Source organism: Melozone crissalis, unplaced genomic scaffold (genome assembly GCF_028551555.1).
Source record: "Melozone crissalis strain CALT ecotype California unplaced genomic scaffold, PUWL_Pcris_2 ptg000023l_1, whole genome shotgun sequence".
In the NCBI taxonomy this organism is placed as follows: Eukaryota; Metazoa; Chordata; class Aves; order Passeriformes; family Passerellidae; genus Melozone; species Melozone crissalis.
This window is the reverse complement of record NW_026535801.1, coordinates 17,586,403-17,598,736: the sequence shown is the minus strand read 5'-3', so window position 1 is coordinate 17,598,736 and position 12,334 is coordinate 17,586,403. Positions and strand designations below refer to the sequence as shown.

At 39.8% G+C, this 12,334-nt stretch overlaps 1 protein-coding gene across 4 annotated transcripts in view; it reads right to left on the bottom strand.

Moving 5' to 3' along the window:
* Positions 1-2,490: 2,490 nt before the first annotated feature.
* PDE1A (phosphodiesterase 1A) overlaps positions 2,491-12,334 on the bottom strand; it is a 140,219-nt gene continuing 130,375 nt past the window's right edge. For 3 of the 4 annotated variants that reach the window (XM_054277490.1, XM_054277491.1, XM_054277493.1), the window contains 3 exons: positions 8,866-9,141; positions 3,663-3,779; positions 2,491-3,337 (listed from right to left, as the gene is read on the bottom strand). In XM_054277490.1, the coding sequence (XP_054133465.1) occupies positions 3,706-3,779; positions 8,866-9,141 (350 nt within the window). In that variant the 3' untranslated portion in view covers positions 2,491-3,337; positions 3,663-3,705. The remainder of the gene's footprint in view (positions 3,338-3,662; positions 3,780-8,865; positions 9,142-12,334) is intronic. The other variant, XM_054277494.1, reaches the window with a different exon arrangement.

Below are 12,334 nucleotides of genomic sequence, written 5' to 3'. Positions count from 1 at the left end.
TGCCATGAGGATGTGAGTGAGTTTTGTGTGGCAAACTGGGACAATAATGGGAAAACTGTGGAGTGCCAAATGGGTGAAAGGGTTGGAAACAACCATATATACACACTGTCACTGCTCAAAGTCAGTCATACACAAAGGAGCAAAAATGCTCCAGGAAATCAAATATGTAACTAACACTCAGGAGCTTCACAATCCTTGCCCTCAAATCAGATTTATTTGGGAATATCATCATAGGAAATATGGACAAATACAGCAGAATAAAAACACACAGTTGTAGATTGCCTTCTTGAAAATTAAATTAAAAAAAAAAACTGGCTAGATCATAACCCATAACAATATTACATAATATATCTGTCATATATCTCAAGATAAAAGTACAAAATAAAACTCTTGAGGGCTCATTTATAGCTACAGCTGGTCGGTGTGCTCGATGCAGGGTACATGCCCAGAATGCTGTGGGAGAGATGCAGATACAAACACCATTTCTTAGGGCCCCATGCAGTGTTTTGGTAGCGCAGCCTTACAGGTTTCAGAGATAAAACTACTCTTCTGGGAGAGGCTCTCTCAAGAAGCCTTTCTCCCAAATGAACCCAAATTTCACCCAGCCCAAAGCCTTAACCAGCATGTGTTGGTTCTATTGGTCTTTTCCATCACAGAAAATTTCTCCTCATCCAAACAACACACCAAGCTTTGGGTCATGTCCAGGCAAAATCTTTCTAAGAATAAAGGAAGGAAAAAAGAAAGAGAGTCAGCTGACATTAACAAAAAACTAAAGACTCTTCTTGTATTTCAGTAACATCTACCACAGTGATAAAATCTGAATACAAATGAGCAATAGGATCATTTATAGAAAAATCACTCTTCTATCCTAATGAATGAGATCTGCAGGCAATGAGCACCTCCTGTGAGACCAGGATCTCCTTCTAGCTTCTGCAGAGGGAGATCTTGGTGCTCACTATGACAGCAGGACACTGAGAGCCCCACAGGGTGCCCCAAGTTCTCTGCAGAATCTGTTATATTTTCTGCTTGTATTTCCAGGGGAAAATTTTTGCAGTGTAATAAATGTCAACGGGATAGAGACACAGGAAAAAACTTTAAGTTTAAAGTCCGAAAGCGAAAATACAATATAAAGATTAAATTCTGATTGCTTCAGACTTTCAGGCTCAATGAATCATAAATTATCATGTTGAAAAACAGTCAGTAGCAAATATCTAACTGGCCAAGTTTTTAAAGATAGTAGTTGTCTTTTGTTCTTTTCAAATTTGGTGGGAACTACAGATTGTTCACTTATCTAAAATAAGTTCCTGACTTCTCAGATCTTAATCAAAAAGATTTTCCACTGCCACAGCATATGGCAACTTACAATTAAAAAAAGTCTGATATGACCATTAAATTTCTTCTCTTGTCATAAGGACAATAAGAAGCTATAAGATGGTTTACATTTTATTACAAAGGAAGAAAAAGAGTCCAACATTCCCAAAAAGGATGCAAAGGTGCACAGAGCGGTCCAGGCTACTAATAATTTGCTCAAACACCAGCAGAGAATATATATAAATTCTTAACTCTTAGCAAAAAATATTGATTGCGTTATAACATCTATGATACAATTTCATCTGTTAACATTTTCATTCGTTAACGGCACTGTACAGAAATTTGTCCATGCTAAATACAAGCCTTGGACCAGATACACAAAACAATTTAAATGTATTTTTTACATCCTATATGCACAAACATTTCTTAAGTTAAAACTATGCATACTACTTATGCATAGCACATATATGGCTTACATATTGAACGACAGGAATTCCACCTCTTGGCATGCCCTTGTCCCAGGGCTCAGAGCTTACACTGTTCCCAGCTCAACTTTGACTGCTCTGCTGTCAGAAAAGAGACAGTCAACAGGTATGGACATGTAGGGGTCAGCAAAGGGCATTGTTTGGTGATTCCTTCTTCAGTCGGACCAAGCGTGCCCTTGTGGAGGTGGAGCCTGATGCCTGCTGAGCTCTGGTTGTTGGGTCCCTGAAGCACCACATGAACAGCACACAGGTCCCAATCACCCCTGGCACAGAGGAGAGTGCCACTGCCCCCACAAGTCCCCTTCAGAGCGGACCATGGCTGATTAGAAACTTTTTCTTCAGTGAGGTAATAACCACAGGGTCCAAAAAGGAGAACAGGGAGCGTCGGGAGCCACCTGAGTGCCTACAACCTGAACGGGAGCCTAGAATTTCCTGGCAGGTTCCAGCAGAGGGAAATGAAGTTGGCTGCAGCTGTGTAAGACACCCAGGCAAATCAGGAGGGGTCATGTGCAGCTCAAGGGAAGAAGAGATGAAAATGGAGTTCCTTTATGGGCACAGTTTGGGCTGGAGGGCTCATTCTGAGGCTTCTTGCAGAGGTAACTGCCTGTGTGCTGCTGTTTTTGCTGCCCCTCAAAAAGAAACAAACTCTAGGAAAGATGTTGCTGGATGCATGTTGTCACCTTTGCATTTGAGATAAACCATGACACAAGGCCTCTGTGTCGCCTTCCAATTCTGTCTGAGAGGCAACACAACATTTTGCTGAAGTGAAGCAATTTTCATGTATTTCTGTTGCTGTCTCTTCCACCCAATAAAACAATAAGTACCAGCTTCATGGAAGGGCTGACACCAGTAGTGTTGTTGTTCAAAATATTACAGGATTCAGAATGTTTTAATCTTTAATGCCAGATGCTATTCAATTAATTTTTAAGAGATATTTCAAAACCTTTCAAATTTGTTCAATACCAGTTCTGTCCATATGGCAGCCACTGCAGGGGGGAAGAATCTTCATTCATGCAGGCTGGTCAGCGTAACTTTGCAACTTCCCTGTACAGTCTACAAACATTTATTTCCAGATATTTTAAGGAAGCTAACAAGTAGGACTTTTATGGTGCATGCAGCATGATTGCATGAACAAGTATCTAGAAACACATTTTGTTTTGATTTTCCATTTTCAGTGGACACCAGCAGCAGTGACACGTAACAGCAATCCCAGGCAGATGACAAACATCATGTTTTCACATGTCTCATGATTAACTGGAAATGTCTGGTACCAGTGATGCAATAAAGCAAGGTCCAACTTTGGCTGAAAAGATTATTTTGGCTAGTTTAAGAAAGCAGAATAGAAGAGGAAATAGCAACACAAAAACAACTGAAATCTTGCAAATTTTTAAGTGCCTTGAGTTACCAGCTCAGGGTTTTACATTTTACAGTTTTGAACATTTTGTTCAATCACTCTCCACAGAAATAGGATGATCCAAGAACAAGTTGACAGATAACAGCCTCTGAGATCATGAGGTAGGAACAGTTAGAGTTCTTTTCTCCTGCAACAGAGGTCAAATGAAAATTCATAAACAAGAGATTTCTGATACTTCTACTTCCAATATTCCATATACTTGAATTGAGGATGATTTTTCACATGATCATTTAGTCTGACACTAAGGATTCAGATTTAAAAGTATTGGTTTTCCTTTCTTTATACTGGATTTTTTTTTAAGGTGACATTGAAAGTGGGGTATTCTGTGTCCTCATTTCAACATTTTGTAATATAAGGACAACTAGGATGGAACAAAGAGATTAAAAATAGCACTAAGCGAGCCTTTATGGTATAAAACACTCCCCATTAAAAGAAAGAAATCACCAAATTACCTGTCCTGCCTGAAATGTCAGAAGCTTATGAGAAATAGCAGATCTAGTTCTGTACCAGTGCTTCTGTCTGCTCCGTGGCTTTCACAATATCTTCTGACTTACAGTGTTTAGGCTCCCCTGGAAGACAAACAGATGTGATTGGCAACCTGAATGGGGCAGTTAACCAAGTCAAGAGAATCTGCACAGCCATAGACAGACAGAATCTAGTTCCTCAAGATATTTTAAGGATAAAATGAGGTTTCAGTCACTGCTTCCTTTAATTGCTTTCTCACCAGAATAATCATCAGCTTGGATTAAATAATCATTATGGTTAATCCACAAGGCAAAAGATAGAATGAAAGCAATAGATCACAGCATGAAACAAAACTCTGAAGACTTTTACATGAGTGTGAATAAAGTGGGTTTGGTTCATTTTTTTGTTCCAGCTTATTGAAAGTCAAAATTCACCCTCTGCAAAGCACTGTTTAAATCCTCTTTACCGTAGGCTTTCAAGTCAGAGTCTGAGTTCCTCCCAGATAATGAAAGATGCCAGTGTCAGGTTCTAAGAACTAAATTCAATCAGATAGGAGAAATGACACAGAGTAACACAAGCAGCTTTCAAACTAAGTGATAGAACATGAATCTCAAGTAGACAATCATAGAATTAAACTGTTACTTAAACTATTCCTTCAGTAGCTTTGAATGAGTACAGCTGAGGGATTTATACACTGAGATGGGAGGCAGGGTACAATTAGCAAACTCACAGTGTTATTTACTAACACATGTAATAACTTCTGAGTTTTATCCACTTGATAGAGAGATCCCACCAGGAAGAACACTGACTTGAAAATGTCAGAAAGAAAAAGCATAGAAGTCTCAAAAGTGGAGAAGATGATCTGGGAGAAGTTTAAAAGTTATAAAAATAGTGAGGGGAATATTTTTGAAAGCCAGAAAACTAAGGTAGAAGTAGCTGAAAGAGAAAGCAGATGATGCATGATCCGAAAGGAAAATTGAAAGATGATGGCGAGTTGAAGAGGCACTGTTTAGAAAAGAGAATAGGAAGAGAGGAAAGAAAACTCAGGTGAACAGGCATGAAGAAAGAAGAAAATTAATACCTACAAATCTGCCATGGCTTCACTGTAAACAAATAAGAATTGCTACTGATTTCACCTTTGTTTCACTACCTTGAATGGTGGCAGAGTGTGTGCTGCCCACTCTGTAATGCAGACACAAGCAGATGGACCACATTCCCACAAACTGCATCCTACACCACCCTTTATTTTCAATCAATTTAATGTAGGTGGAATACAGACAACCAATACTTCAAAGGCTTTTAACATCTCAAAACTGGAATAACATTAATTAGAACAAGGATGTCTACAGATCCTTCAGCCTGTGGCTCTTTTTGGAGGAATTTAGCAAAATTTTATTAGCATTATTATTTGTAAAAACAAAAAAAAAAAAAGGGGGGGGTGAAAAGAAGTATGAAAGTAAAAGCTATTTTATCTAAATATTCTGATTTTAAATTTAACACTTGAGTTTGTTGAAGCCTTAAAACAAGACAATTCATGGAATTACAGAAGATGCTGAGTTGCAAAGGACCCCCAAGGATCATCGTGTCCAGCTCCTGGTCTCACTCAGCACCACTTCCAAGAACCACAACCCTGTGCCTGAGAGCCTTATCCAAAAGCTTCTTGAACTCTGTCAGCCTTGGTGCTGTGACCACTGCCCCAGGGAGCCTGTTCTGGCACCCAACCACCCTCTGGGTGAAGAACCTTTCTCTAATACCCCAGCTAAACCTCCCCAGCATAACTTCAGGCCACTCCCTCAGGTCCTGTCGCTGCCACCACAGAAGAGATCAGTGCCTGCCCCTTCTCTTTCCCTCATGAGGAAGTTGTAGCTGCAATTGGGTCTCCCCTCAGTCTCTTCTTCTCCAGGCTGAACAGACCAAGTAACCTCAGCTGCTCCTCATATGGCTTCTACTCCAGACCCTTCCCATCCTGTGGCCTCCTCTGGAAGGTCCCTAATAGCTTAATATTTTTCATATATTGTGGTATAAATTTAAAAAACTAAACAGTAACTTCTAAGGTGTATATAGTTTTCTGTTTGTACATCAAGTTTTTTTATGTGATTAAAAAAATGAGATTGCTAATGGCTGTTATCTTCTAAACCCTATCTTTTTTATAAACACATTATTTGCTTTTTAAATCTAACCTTCCCTCCATCCTTATCCCATGCCTGATCAGGGCTGCCTTCCCTTAGTCCCAGGCTCCTGGTGTACCCAAGGAAGCAGGCAGCACAGCAATCTGCTCCCGCTCTGCTGGGACACAGAGGTTCCACACTCGCTGAGCCACCGCTGCACTGAGCGGTCACCAAGCATTTGCCTGGCACAGGTGATCCCCTGGTGCCACCTGCAGCACCATAAACCTAACTGGCATGTGCATGGCGTGGATCTGCCCACTGCTGTTTAGCCTGGCTGCTCTCCAGAGGCTCTCACAGGCTCACTGCTGGTGATGTGGAATGTGCTGCACACTCGGTGGGACTGGGCAGTCCTCCCCTGTCACAGGGAGTGGAGCTACTGGCAATCCGTTTTATCACAGATTTATTATCTCCCTTGCATTTTGATATTAAGGATTAATGTGGCTATCATCACAAGTGAGGAGTTAAGTTTGCCAATTAGCATTTATAAATCATTGAAATGTGGAGTCGTTTAATTAAACATAAGCAGTTTTTAAAATTAATGTTCTAATTAATAAATCACTCAGGAGAAAAGGAAAATCATCACTTAAAAAATCATCTTATAATAGTTTCATTTAATCTTGTATCATTCAATTAAATTAAAGTGAGATGATGGAAAGGAAAAAAGGTGTTTGTGGAGAAAAACAACATTCAGTCTCGACTGCAGTGGTTGTAAAAGCGACCCTCCAGTCTTCCCTTTGCGCCAACCTGGACCCAGGGCAGAGCTACTCCTGCCACTAAAATGTGATGGTCTACAAGAACTACACCTAGAATGAGATGTGACACGAAAAGCAGAAAACAGCCACTTTTTAATTTTTTTAATGGGGAACCCCCACATCATAGCACACCCAAACATTCATTGACAGCTCCCAAGAATGCACACACATCATAGTCCAGTGTTCCCCAACTGCTGTAATTGAATCACAGAAAACTTGACTGGATTTTCTGCTTTTTATAAAAGACAGAACAATGACAGCTAACATATGAAATTTCAACCTGAATAACCATGTTGCTTTTCTTTTTCCTTTCTATCTCACCCTCCCAGCCCTAGCACCCACAGGTGCTCACTTCTTCATCCCAGGAGTCAGCAAGCACTCTGGACATCCCCTTAGCCTTCTACCCCCCAGTCCTCAGGACAGAAACTACAGAAGTAGAGAAGCCTTCTTGGAAGAAACATGGAGAGTGTCCTGACAGATGGTGTCTCTTAGAATACCCAAATAAGTCTAATTTGTGAAACAGAGAAAGGTCAGGTGTTTGCTACCCTCTGCTTGCTTGAAGCAGCATTCCATTGAAAATGTCTGACCTTGGTTAAAAGAGTCCTGTCTGGATCCACTGGACATCAACAGAGGTGCAAAAACAGTATTGAAAACCTAATGGCTTCTTACTCATTTAATAAATTTCTCAGTTTGAAGTTACAAAGTAAAATGCATTCTCTAAAAAATTTGCTGCTTTAGAAAACAAATGTGATTAGCATGCTATAAGATGAGAAATCTCTGTTCTCATTGGAAAGGTGGAATGTAAAGATAGAAAGGTGGAATGTAAAGATAGAAAGGTGGAATGTAAAGTTCACGCAACAGTGTGAGCTAACTGCATACTGAGTTGTATCTGATCTTTCAAACATCATTTCTGTTGGTCAGCCATCTGAAGACCCACAAGTACAGCTACACCACAGCTGCCTTCTGCCAAGTTTGAAAGACAAAAGATGCAGCTTTTCCTACAGCATTCCTTATCCAGGAGATGGAGGACTTCTCTAAGGCACTTAAATTTTAAGCTGAGCTTTAATACAAACCTGTTGTAAAAAATACATGTCAAAAGATAAAATGTCAGTTATTAGACAACGTCAAATGCTGTGAAAGTAATTTTAGTGTAAATATTTTGATTTAGGGCCCTAAATTAACCATCTGTTATTTCTGATGGAAAAAACCTGTCAACAATAAAAGCATGGAGCCATGGAATGTGGAAATCTAGAGTAGGTGGGAGTTCTCCATAAAAAGGTTTTTTGAGAAATATGCCAAGTCATATACTCATGTCTAAGCTAAGCATTATAAGCACTTCAATGCTGCTGCTCAGACAATGCCATACTTCTGGCACAATATTGCAAGGCTTGCTGTCATTAAAGCATTAATGAGTTTCACATTTTAAGTAAAAGTGAGGAAAAGAAGTGTCATTATATCCTTGATTCTTCTCATTACCCTAACACCTCAAAGCTTATTCTAACTATAAGCAAACTTAGAAAATAAAACGAAGATGTACAGTGTCTTCCTCTTCCTTTGATAACATCTATTCCTCATGGCTTGGGCATGTTGCCCTTGACACTGTGTTGCAATCTTTAGATACTAGACATGGTCATCTTGGGATAAAATACTTATGCTCTAAAAAACATATTCTAACGTTTCAGCGATGTTCTGGCTGCTCCACTTGTCTAGCAGCTACAGTCAAGAGACTGATCCTCCTGATTAAGTGAATGGCACAGTCCCATGACTACTACAGTTGGCAAATTCCATCTACTTAAGCTTAACTCTTGGATTCACGCTATGTTTGGTATATAGGATGTGGTTTACAAAATAACAGTCATATTAGGTACCCAAACTAAGGGGAACAGATATTAATAGTGTAATTACTTTTTCTTTTCAAAAAGAAAATGTTAAATAGATCTGTTCTGAATAAGATCACCTTATTCTTTAAATTATTCTAAAACCATTCTTCAAGTTCAACTAAAGTATATTCTCTAAAGAATTTTCCAGTAGATCCCAAATAGCTGATATCAAGAAGTTGGTATTTTTTCATATGCTTCTATTTGATGTTTTAGGATACTACCACTTTTACACAGGCCTGAACAAACTGTCCTGTGCTGGTGGTTTGTCCAACACCTTATTTCAGTATTTTACATTGCTGTTGATGTTTGACAGGGAGATACCAGACACTGCTGCAGCTTCACCCTGGACAGCTCCAGGAGACTGGCTTGTGCTCTGTGATGAAGCATTACCATTCAGTGGGGCTGTATTCTGGGTCTCTTGCTGGGCATCGCTGAGATCTTTCTGGTTCGGATCAGAGTTAGTGCATTTTTCTGAGCTGGATTCATCACTCAGAGGAGTGTCCAAAGAGACTACTTGTAGGACGATGGATCTGGGAGGACAGGCTGTACCATCACTCCCCTGACTACTCTCATTTTGTGTCCTTGTTGCCTCTTCCTGTAACTGTGCATCTGTGGAATTTCTGCTTTGGTCTTTTTCCTGTTCACCAACATTGTTCACAAGTTCTTCTACAAAGAGGGAACAAAATAGGTGAATTAGATAAGAAGGATATGCCACAATTTTTTTATTTCAGAGTAGTGACATATAGAGCTGCACACAGGAATACTGTGAACATCACTTTCTGCATGAGGCCATGCCCAGTGTTTAATAAGGGTCAGATTCTGCTCCTGATTGCACGACTGCAGCTGAACCATAGTGGTCCTCTTTCTGGTTTGGTGTCTAATATGTGTCTCTTTTTTGGCCAAAATACAGAGCAAGGAGCATCATCAGACAACAGTAACCTGAAGGATGGGAGCAGGAGGACCCCTTCTGCAGGCATGTCCCTCTGCAGGGGTGTTTACTGACACAGGAATTGGAAGAGCAGAGCTCATCAGTTCTGCAAGACAGAGAGGGCATAGAGGAGAATGCCCTCCTGGGGATGGGGCAGGCATCAGAACTAAGGGGAAGCCCTGAAGGAAATTGGCCTATCAACCTGGAAAAGTCCAAACCACCCAGTTGGGAACAAGCTGGAACAAGCTATTGGGAGTTATGTATGTGCTGTCCTGTACCACTGCCATTTTGGCTAAAGGCACATCTAGAATGGGAAGGGACAGATATGGGGGAAACTGTGCTTCAGGGGACAGCAGCAACAAGAAAAAATAATGTTTGTGGAAGGCTTGACTCCTTACTTTATTGCATAGACCCAGAGAACAGTACAAATGTAATGGCCCAGAATAAAAGGAGAAAGAACAGAACAGTACAGAGAGGTGGCACCAGGAATAACTAGATGAAAAAGAAACAGAGAATGGAAAACTTGTGATGGCAGGTGAAGTGTCCAACAAAAAATAAATGTACCATGTTCATGGAAGGCCTATTTTCTTGCTATTGTAATGTGCATTTCATAAATTTAGATTTTAGGATCTGTACACTAGTATAGAAGATACAAAATACTATCAATTTAAAAAGTTAGCATTGCAGTTTGAACAACACGGGCATAAAACAGCTGCATGATATTGCACAAAATTTCTAATTTGGATGTTAGAAATTACTAAGGAAGGAAACCAAGCATTGAGATACTGATGGAGTTCAACGGGCAACTCCCAGAAACTCTGATTTTGAGTGACCAGTCCAAATGCAGGCCACAAGGGATTGCACATGACAACTGAAAGATAACCCAGACTGTAAGCACATTTTTATTGCTGTCAGCATTTTGCACCACCTCACTTTTCTAAATCCAGATAAAAGTTCCCCCTGAAGTACAATTTGGTCTGTGAAATGGGATGGAAGGGAGTATCTTCAAACCCAATGTGCAGAAGCATGGAATGAATAATTTCCTTTTTTGTCATTTATGCTTTCTAGTGCACTTCTTTTAGAAATCAAGAACTTCAAAATTTGATCAATTTCTACATTTTAAACCATTTTTTCCAAAACTTTAGTGTCCTGCTTGGTTTACATTCCAAATCTTCTGAAACAAGGACAGGTAGTCTTTTTTTACAGACTTCAATGTAGCTCTAACAAAGAAGAGGTTGAGTTAAAGCCATTGAAAAATATGTATGTGGAACTTGATGCAACTTATGTTCAATCTAGAGACATTATTTAAAGCACCTGTCACTCATGATATAACCTACCTACATAAAGCTTTTTTCCTACGAAAGTGATTTATGTGCCACATTCGCCTCCAAATGGAACAACTACAGTATTTTTCCTTAGCTTCATAAAAAAACACAAGAAAATTCAAAGATAAAATATTTCACATGCTGTTCAGATGCATCAGTAAGTTAAAAAAAGCAAAGCTGAACTATGAACACACATGAAACCGTAATATTAATGTAGCTCATATTGGTGAGATTTTTTTAACCAAAAACCTAGTAAGAAGAGAGCATTTTTCTCACTGAATGTTGTTTTAGGACTATTCTAGCCAGAATTCAGATGTGTCTTGGTGTAACTGGATGGCTGACCATTTTATTCTCAAATAAGAAAGTTCAGAATATTCATACATGCAAAATTCACCGTTGTTTTTGGTTCATAAAGCTGAATATCCAAACTAAAAATTGTTCTTCTTCACTCCCTAGCAATCTTAAACTGGCAAATGAAGGTTAAAAGTTTAATTATAACAACTCTGATGGTTTGTTCCTCATTTAAGTCATTATGGTCTCCAATTTCTATGACAGTCCTTGACATGATCTCAAATTTGTCAGTTTAAGGATACCTAAACCAGAGCCAATTTCTAATTTGGGACTAACTGATGGATGGAGCTTTGAAATGAAGTATCTCTGCACCAAGATACACTTGGTTATATGCCAGATAAAAGTGAAGCCTTCTGCAGTTAAGCTGGTGTAAGACTACAGGACCACCACCAGGAGCGGCTGCTTGGAGTGACTGAGACTGAGAAGCCTCAAGTACAAAATTCTCTATGATGCTGTCACAAGTGTCACTAGAAGCCCCCCTTGTTTTCTTAGTATTAAGTCTGTCACCTGCTGGATGTCTGACTCTATGTTCTGACTTGCTTTGCTCCCCTCAGCTTTGATCCACGGCTAGAAAGATGAAAAACGCTGTGTTCTTATGGTGTGTCAGCCACTTGTGGAATATGCTAAATGTGCTGGGAAAATGTAGATTTCTGCTTTCTATAACAGCTAATAATTGTACTCTATAATACATGGGACCTTTATAGTGCATATAATATTTGGAATTCTCTATAATTTCTGTTGTCCTATATCACTCTGATGAAACAGAATTATCTAGCAGTCTAAATGAGGCTGAGACCGGGACAGTGACCAAATAGGTAGAATTCAAGGAGGGCAATGCTAAATTAATCCTACTGGTGTAAGAGAAATGGAGCTGGCATGATGTCTGACCCCCAGTGCTGTGCAGGAGGAATTGTAATAAACACTGTGGCAGTCTCTGCCTCCAGTCAGCCCCAAAATGCCAGGACCCTCACCCTGCACTGGGCTTCTGGGAAAAGCAAGCTCCCCCTTCCTATGGGCACATTACCATGGCCAGCCAGAGATGGAAATGGAGTGTGCTAAATGAACCAGGTAATCTGGCATTTGAGCAGTCTCAATAATCAATACAAATAAATAGATTAATAAGATATAAAATATTAAACAGCCACCCATCTTGGCCCTCAGTTTTTGTCTTTTGAGGTGTGTCTGTTAGGCACTGAGGAGCTCAGGGACTGTCACAGCCATTCAGATAAAGGCAGGCAGGAGAACATTGTGCAGT